The sequence below is a fragment of the Mercurialis annua genome, linkage group LG4 (assembly GCF_937616625.2).
Source record: "Mercurialis annua linkage group LG4, ddMerAnnu1.2, whole genome shotgun sequence".
Taxonomy (NCBI): domain Eukaryota; kingdom Viridiplantae; phylum Streptophyta; class Magnoliopsida; order Malpighiales; family Euphorbiaceae; genus Mercurialis; species Mercurialis annua.
Genome location: NC_065573.1, coordinates 39,549,617 through 39,558,899, shown reverse-complemented (window position 1 = coordinate 39,558,899; position 9,283 = coordinate 39,549,617). Strand labels below are relative to the sequence as shown.

At 30.2% G+C, this 9,283-nt stretch overlaps 1 protein-coding gene across 1 annotated transcript; it reads left to right on the top strand.

Moving 5' to 3' along the window:
* The first annotated feature begins 5,574 nt into the window (after nucleotides 1–5,574).
* Nucleotides 5,575–9,283, top strand: LOC126679071 (uncharacterized). The gene is made up of 7 exons (XM_050374008.2): nucleotides 5,575–5,736; nucleotides 6,306–6,682; nucleotides 8,016–8,157; nucleotides 8,251–8,381; nucleotides 8,745–8,807; nucleotides 8,906–8,971; nucleotides 9,060–9,283. The coding sequence occupies exons 2-7, from the start codon at nucleotides 6,491–6,493 to the stop codon at nucleotides 9,144–9,146; spliced, it is 681 nt and encodes a 226-aa protein (XP_050229965.1). The 5' UTR covers nucleotides 5,575–5,736; nucleotides 6,306–6,490; the 3' UTR covers nucleotides 9,147–9,283.

Genomic DNA, 9,283 nt, shown 5'->3' with positions numbered 1-9,283 from the left:
TGCAATGGTTGTGCCATGTTATATTTACGATGAGCATTTGGATAGAGAATTTTTCAATTATTACTTATTATTTTAAGCATTAAAATTTTCACGTGGCTAACGAACAATTGCTTTGTGCACCTAAAAAATGTTTTCATAAAATCAACATGAGATTTTAAGGAAAAAAAAAGAATTAGCTGGTTGATATTCCTGAATTTGAAAAGGAGATTCCTAATCTGTGGTTCTGGACCTAAAAAATGTTTTCATAAAATCAACATTTGAATTAGCTGGTTGATATTCCTGAATTTGAAAAGGAGATTCCTAATCTGTGGTTCTGGAATGCAGCGTCGACATTTTAAGCACATCGATTCAAATTTGACTGATTCGCAGAGGGTTGCAATTACATGCCTGTAATCCTTTTCTTCGCCAGTAATAGTATCTGACCTGGCTTTTTATTTATTTTGGTCCTGTATTTAAAATATTTTAAACAGAAAAATTATACCTGGTGCACCACTTTTTTTACCACATCATATAAAAACATTAGCTTAGCAATTTATGAACAGCAATAGTTCTATGAGTCTTGACCACTGGCCACCCAAATAATTGCACGAGTACTATTGAAATAAAATGTTAGTATAAGCTATCTTGAACCCTGTCTGCAATATTATCATCAATTTCACAGGCTCTATTATGTTACATTTGAGCTGTAATTTGCTTCCAAGAGCAGTATTGTACCTGGTGCAAGCTCTGCGGCTCAACATACTGAATTACTGAGCATATAACATCTTCTCCTATTGTCAATGGCGAACCACTCCGTGGCAACGAAAGCGTTTCCTTTGCACATTCGTAATCGGAACTGTGAAGATTGGAAGATATAATATGACGGATTCAACCTGAAACTAGCATCAGGTGTGGAACTTTTGAATTGCACTTGCTTCCATCAATTTTAGGTCCTAGAATTTGATTGTTTTTAGAATATAAAAATGAAACTAATCACTCTCTTAGTTCTCAATTTATATTCTCTCATACTATTATTAACACTTGTGTAATAGTATGATCAACCATACATTAAACATGTTATTCTATTTATTATATCCTTTAAAATAATACATAAATCTGCAAAAAAAAATGACATAAAAGAGTATTTGGCTGGTTTACCCGACTCAGACCAATTCAATATATTTCACAATTATCAAATTCGATTTAATAGTCATTCTCCAGAAACTTTAATTGGACAGATTGAATAGAACCACGCATTATTAAAATAAATTCGTGAAGACAATTATTATTAGGAACCAATTAGGGAAAAAGAAAAAGAAAGGGAGTGAAATGAAAAATTGAGAAAGAAATAGAAAAAGGAGGGAAAGTAATTGAAGGAGTGGGGTCCATTCTTTAAATCCTAAAATCAGGAAGCGGGATTTCGAGTACATGCGCTCCAGCTGCAGCGAATACCGGATTTCAAACCTCAATTCAATTTTATTTATTTCCATTTTCCTTTTTTTTTTTAAATTCTCTTTTTCAAAATTGAAATAATAATTTCTGCAGCAGAGTTGCTAGGATAAGATCCGACAGCTGGTGTCTGACACGTGTACGTCACCCAAGTACCCAATCGGTTATGGCTGGTTTACTGTCTTGGCTTGGACTGGCTTGGCTTGGTTTTCTATTGCTTTGTGGTTTGACAATAATGCCCCCGAAAGTAAAGACAGTTCCATTGGATATTGGTTTGGATGGTGGGGTCAATCGGGACCGTTTATCAAATTTTGGTGTCGGATGATTGGTATACAACTGATTTGGTTGCTAAATATCTTTCACCATGTTTTGATTGGCTTTGGCATATTCCTACTGTTCTTTTTAAGGATGAAATTCAGTTTTTCTATTACAATTACACAAATTATTTAAAGATGTAGTAAAAGGTTATCAAATATTCAATTAAATCATAGCTACATAAATTAGATTGGTGGCTAACATTATTGCTCAGTTTTCATAAATATACAATATATATCTCATCTTTGGATTGCATAAAAATGTGTAAAACTCAAAACAAATTCAATGATCCAACTTAGGGGTGGGCAAAAAAACCGGTCAAACCGCAAAACCGAACCGAAACCGTAAAACCGAACCGGAAAATATGGTTAACCGGTCCAAAAGTTTAGGTTTAGGTTTTAATTTTTGATTTTTATGGTTAATGGTTTAGGTTTAGGTTTTGGAATTTTAAAAACCGCGGTTAATCGGTTAACCGGTTTATAAATAATATATATTTTTATAGATTATATATATACATACATATGTTTTAATTATTCAAATAAAATATATTTTACATCTACACATATAAAAATTCTAAACAAAAAAAATATTTAAAAAATATTTTATTTATCAATATATTTTTATTTTAGGAGTGTATATATATATATATATATATATAAATATATAAAGAACTTTATTTTTCTTAATAAAATATTTATATACCTAATTGAAATAGGAATAAATAAAATTTATATTTTAATAATTAAATAGAATGAAAATTAAAGTTTAATTATTAGACTATATTTAAAATTTTATCAATAAATTTTATCTTTTTTATATCTAATTTTTTAATGGTTTCATGGTTAAAAACCGCAAAACCGAAAAACCGAACCGTTTTAAATGGTTAACCGATTTAATGGTTAACCGTTTAAAATTTTAGGTTTAGGTTTTTAATTTTAAAAACCGAACTACTATGGACCGGTTTACATATTACCCTCGTGGACCGGTTAACCGGTCCATGCCCACCACTCTCAATCAACTACTACTTCAATTTGCATTTGAAGGCTTGGCCTAATGGCCAAATCTTTGAATATGTAGGATGTCGGGGTTCGACTCCTCAGATTCTCCTGAAGTCGTAGTTTGTCTGATTTAAAAAATGCATATTAATTTTCGTTAATTTCGCTAACAACTAATCTAAAGTAGGTCTATAATTGATTAGAAAAAAAACTATTTCAATTTAGTTTAATATTATAAGGAATTAATTTTTTAAGTTCGACTATAAATATAAAATTCAATACTTTGGTGACGGATTAGAGATTGCTAAAAATAATAGAGACACTTAAAGAAATGATGATGATGTGTTCCTATTTATGGTCATTTATAATTGCCATGTTGTTAGATTTTATTAATAGAATTTTTCATGATTTTATGATTATTTTTTTATGAAAGTGACTAGAGTTCATTTAAATGAATAAAATAGAATTTTATTTTACATAAAAAATATCTATAAAAGGAGTTTTATTGTTTGATTCAAAAATAATAGCATCGTTAAAAGAAGCAACTTCAATACAACATTTGAACAATAAAATAACAATTTAGTAAATACTTACAAGTTACATCATTTGAACAATAAAGTAGTGATTTAGTAACAAACATAGTACACAAACTATTTTATCAGAATTGGTAAGAAAAGGAAAAAAAATAAAAAATAAACAACACTATGCAAGTTTAGTTTTATAAATTACACTAATATATGAAATACAATTTACATAGTTAAAAAAATATAAATAGCAATTTGTCCTCTTAATTTGCAGTTAATAAAAAATAAGCACATAAATTAATTTTATGGACAAATTAGTCTTACTATTAGTGGTTATAGTCAATTAACTGCATTTTTATAATTTGACCACTAAGTTTGTATGCTAATTGACTCTTCTACTTGTAAGTTAGTTTATAAAAATGGAGTTAATTGGTTATAACCATCAATTTTGAGACTCACTTGTCCAGAAAATAAATAAATATGGTAATTGTTTTTATTTACAAGTTGCATGAAAAAATTGCTGCTTAAATCTAGTTTAAAATTATAACATTTAATTATTATTGATAAGTAGAAGATAAAATTGTAGAAAATGTATTTTTTTATTTTTTTTAGCTGGATTGTTTATAAAAATGAAAAATTTCATTTTATTTAATATGAATTGATTTAGCAAATGTATTCTACTGTGGTCCTAATGACAAACAGTATGAAAATTATGGAGATATTTATAATGAATTCAAAAAAATTCCATTTTAGAAGTAAAGTTAAGGTAATGCTATAAGTAGCTAGAGATGTGATGATGATAGATTAGCCCATTTTTATGCAAAAACCCCAATTATTTCAACTCTCAGTATTATTATTACCAGCAGCAGCACCAATTAAGACCATGTACATGCACAAGACGACACACGTGACCGCATTTTATTGGTTCAACTTACATAATTTTCAAATCTTTGGGTCCCACGGGATCACGGCGCTACAGAAACTCCAAGATTTCATTTAATACGACAAAACAAAATACACCACCTAGAGCCGATCTGAGCCGAGCCGACTGAATGCTGAAGCAATTATCCAAAAACTAGACGCAGAACCCAACGTTAACAATTTCGAAAAGAGGAATAATTTCCATTCAGTACCCTAACTTTTATCTATTTCCACCAAAGTCTTTTTTATTACTACAATTTATAACTGTAAGATCCCTAATTTTAACTTATACTCCCTCCGGTCCATAATATTTGTCGCATTTGACTTTGACACAAGAACTAAGAAAACAATTAATATGTCTTAATTTATAAACACTTTTACTAAATTAACCCTACATTGAAACTTGATTACATTTATTACTACCATTTTTATTTGTTTGTTGTATTCTTTCAATAAATTAATGGAGGGCAAACATGGAAAAATAGCAATTAATGCTCTCTTAATATTATAACATGACAAATATTATGAACCAAAAAAATTTATCAAATGCGACAAATATTATGGACCGGAGGGAGTACTATAATGAACAAAATATTTACCGTTTATTTTTAACCTCAATTGGATAAATATAGTCAAAATTGGATTTATACAAATATTTAAAAATATGATTAAATTACTTGAAATTGATTATATTTAATTAACTTTCTGTTCCACCCTTAGTTTAATTATCTTATATATACTCAATATACCATTAACCATTTTTATTGTAATAATACTGATATTATTAGAAGATATAATATACGAAGAAAAAATACAGTGTTGAGAAATAATAATCATTATTAATTTTTAATGCTAAGAATAAAAATATTAAAAAGATGTTTTTTTTTTATGAATTCTAAGTGATTGTTAATTAAAAAAAATTATTTGATTAATCTGGTTGAAATTTCGGTCTATTCTTTTCCAACAAATATTCACTAACAAATTTATTTTATCAAACATTAATAGACTATATAAATAGACGGCAATGAATTTTCGTATTATCCATTTAAAAGAAAAAGGGTTTATAACCTACTATTTTAACATACTTTTTATAATTTTTCTTATGTGGCAGTATTTCATTCGTCCAATTTTTATTCAAAAAATATAAAAGCATTACTCCATGTAAAAACCATGATTTGTATAAAACAAAATAAAAGGACTTGAATGGAGAAGATATATATAAAAGTGAAAGGAGAGTGGGAAAAATATTTCAAAAAGGAGGGAAGAAAATATGTGACCGGTAGAACCAGTGAAGCCGGTGGAAAATCCGTCCGTACGGCACATGGGAAGCCGTTTCAAATGGCAGTTGGTAAGCATTAAGTGTGTGTCTTTCTTCTTCCTCTTTTCTCTCTCTATTTTATCTGCTTTTTTATTTTTCACTTCCAACTTTCAAATTTCTCTCAGTTCTGCACAACAAAAGAAAAAATTCTATCAGATAGATCCCATAAATCTGTTTATCCTCCGAAACTCAATTTATAATTTGATTCAATATCTTCTAATTAGTTGCATTACAGGTATTTTAAGTTTTAAATTTTTTTTTTTTTGTATTGTTTACTCTTCTTCTTCTTCTTCTGGTTCTGTTATTTGGTTCTTGACATGAAATAAGCTGTTTTTATTTTGTGATTGAGTTCAGTTTCAGCTGCTATAGAGTCTGTTTGTTTTACAGTAATGGCTAATTATAACATGCAGCTTAACTCAACTTAATTTTGCCTTTTTCAATTGTATTCTTTGGATTAATTTGTCTAAATTTGATTGTTTTTAATTGTGGCTATTCTGCTTAGAACTGTCAAATTATTAATAAAATGGGGGTTTTTTTGAATTAAAAGATCGCAGTGATTGATCATAGTGGAATTGAATTTTTTTTTTTTTAATTTAAAGGGTATAATTTGATTTGATTGATGAGCAACACTTATTTTGATCTGATACAAATTGTGGTTTCATTTATTGAGCTCAATTTTAGTCCGTGACTCAGAATTTGTATTTTTATTAGCACATTTAAAGCTCCCTTATCATCTCTCTCTCTTTGAATTATAGTAAATTTTTAAAAAATTCTGACCCTGTTTTTTTTTTGGTTTTTATCCAGTTCTGTTCATCAGGAGCTGGAATCTGCTATTCAATTGGTTAATCTGGGCAAAGAAAAACAACATTTTGTCACCGTTTGTACCAAATTCTATGGGTTTTTTTCCCGGAAAATTCTGTGGGTTTGGGGTGGTGGGTGGGTTGGTTTCTTGATCTTGATCAGGGTTAAATATATTCTGGGTTTAAAAGATGCTAGAGACTGAATTATTTTCTTCGAGATTACTGTCACCTTTTAGAGATGAAAGTGGTGATGAAGAGCTCTCTGTTCTTCCTAGACATACCAAAGTTATAGTCACAGGTAATAACAGAACTAAATCTGTATTGGTTGGTCTGCAAGGTGTTGTCAAGAAGGCTGTGGGTCTTGGAGGCTGGCATTGGCTGGTAAATTCTTATTACTTGTACGCTATTTTTGTTTGTTTTTATGTTTTTATGTTTTTTGTGATTGTCTTTTGTTAGATGTAAATCAATAGGTTAGATAAGTACACGGTGCATCCCATTAGAATATAAATGCAGATTTTGTCTGAGAAGAAATAATCTTTGCATGCAAAATCAAAGATCGTAAATTTCTCTAATTTTATAGAAGGTTTTGTTGCCTTTTGTTTCAAGTTCTTTCCTCTTTGATTGTTTGAAGCTGAGAATTTCCTGTTTGGTGGGTGAGAAAATATGTAGTGAATTCCTTATTTATATCACCTTACTTAATTCTCAATTGGAAAAGTTGTATTTAGGCAGGACTTAACATCTATAACTTAGACCAGCTTTTTTCGTATGAAGCTAAATCATAGTCTCTATGTGATAGTATAAATTACCATTGTCTGGAACGATTAAATAAAGGCTGACGTTTTGTGGGAGCTCGAATTAATTCTTTTTCCTATCTGTAATTGGTTTGTTGAATCATGTCTGACAAGGTACTGCAGCTTTTACAAACTGATATGAAATTGTGAATGACCTGAGATTTATACATCCTACTAAATTGTCTGACTTTTCATGTACTAAAGCTGGACACTTTTGTGACTATAGAGAGTTCAGCTTCAAAAATATTGTGAAAGTTGGGGGCATAAGCTGTGGACTGTGTGGAGTATTTATGTGATTTATTACTTAAAGACCACATGGCTTAATATACTATGAAAGTTGGGTGCTTTAGTTATTGATTATGCGAAGTATTTATTAATTCAATTGGGAGTCTTTGATAAATTTATTGACACAAGAACAGTATAATCTTTGCCAATTTGTTCAGGTTTTGGCTAGCTTCGGATGATGGAAAACTTAATATACTAGGAAAGTTGGGTACTTTAGTTATTGGTTATAACCTGTGAGAAGTGTTTATTTGATTAGATTTGGGAGTTTTCAATAAATTAATTTACAGAAGTCTAATAATAATAATCTTTGCCAATTTGTTCAAATTGTAGCATGTTTCCGATGATTGAAGGCTTACTACATTACGAAAGTTGGGTGCTTTAGATGTTGTCTATGACTGGCGAGCAGCATTTTTATTGATTAGTCTTCAATAAATTTATCAACTAAAGATTAATATTTTCTGCACTTTGCTCAAGTTTTAGCATGTTCAGATGCTTGAATCTTTTTCTTTCTACAAAGAACATTAGATTATGACTCTAAAACTTGTTGGACAAAAGATGCTTTTTTTTTACTCGTTTACTTTTGTTATGTAGTGTCATGGAAGCTGTACTTATGGGTGCTTTATACTTTCATATGTAAGGTTTTGAAAAATGGCGTCGAAGTCAAGTTGCAAAGGAATGCGTTGAGTGTGCTAGAACATCCAACGGGGAATGAAGTAGATGAAGATAACGACTTTGATACAAGTAGTGGATCCGACGTGGGTGAAAAGGACCATGAGTTTTGTATGCATACTGCTCACTTAATGTTTAGTTTGACCATGCTTGGCTAGTTTTTTCAAATTTTGTCTTATGCTAATATTAATAAACCTTTCATAGCTAGTGGCGGTGAGTTCCATAAGATAAGCAAGCAAAGAGTTCGGACGATGAGACCATGTATATCGGCAGCAAAGTCAATAAGTCGTAACAGTTTCAGAGATGTTCACTCGATTATTCAGCCTCCAGAACCGGTAAGCTTATGATGTTAAGTTTATAGAGGGTCCTCATTTGAAAATATTTGTTTTATGGAAGTGGAAATTATAGTTACTTTTACGACGGAAAAAGCAGTTACTTTTACGGCAAAAAAAAAGTAGTTACATTTACATTGAAAAGAAGCAGTTATTTTTACAATGCAAAAAAATAGTCTGGGTTTGGGTTTGTATGATTATACTTACAATATAGAGCTTAAACCCCTGAACTGCATTTTGCTAATTTTCTTTACATGATATTTTTCCATGTTAGTCACTGATGCTTCATTTACAGATTACTAAACAGATTATGATATTTTTAGTTTTACAACTAATGACATTAATATGCTCTTTTATTACATTCAGAAGGTTAACTTGGCAATATTAGGAACAGAATCACTACAAAGATACTGCAGGCGATTTAACCTTGTGAGTGTATTACTTAGCCATATTCTCCTGTTTTATTTTTTCAGTATTCACAATTTCTTGAATAATTTCACCAATTCTGTGTTATTGAAAATCGATAGGCGATTCATCCCGGTTCATCAAGGGAACAAATGCTTAATGCGGTGCAGAAACATTTTGTTTCACAGGTATCTCTCTTTCTCATATACATTGTCAATCACTAATTGATCATCGCCTGTTACTGTCCCGTAAACCTGAATTGTGTAATTGTTGCAGCCGCCACTGGATGAGATGCATGTGATCGAAGAATTCGCTCGTGCAGTAAAGAGACGAAAACCAGGGGTCAAAATAGAGCGAGATTGATGATTGTCAAAGACATTGTATGTGTATATTAATGAAATCTAACATCTAGACTAGATTTCTAACAGTTAACAGTTAGTAGCTGAAGATTAGTCGATTTCTAGCTGTCTTTTGTTATAATTAATATCCATTATTTGTAA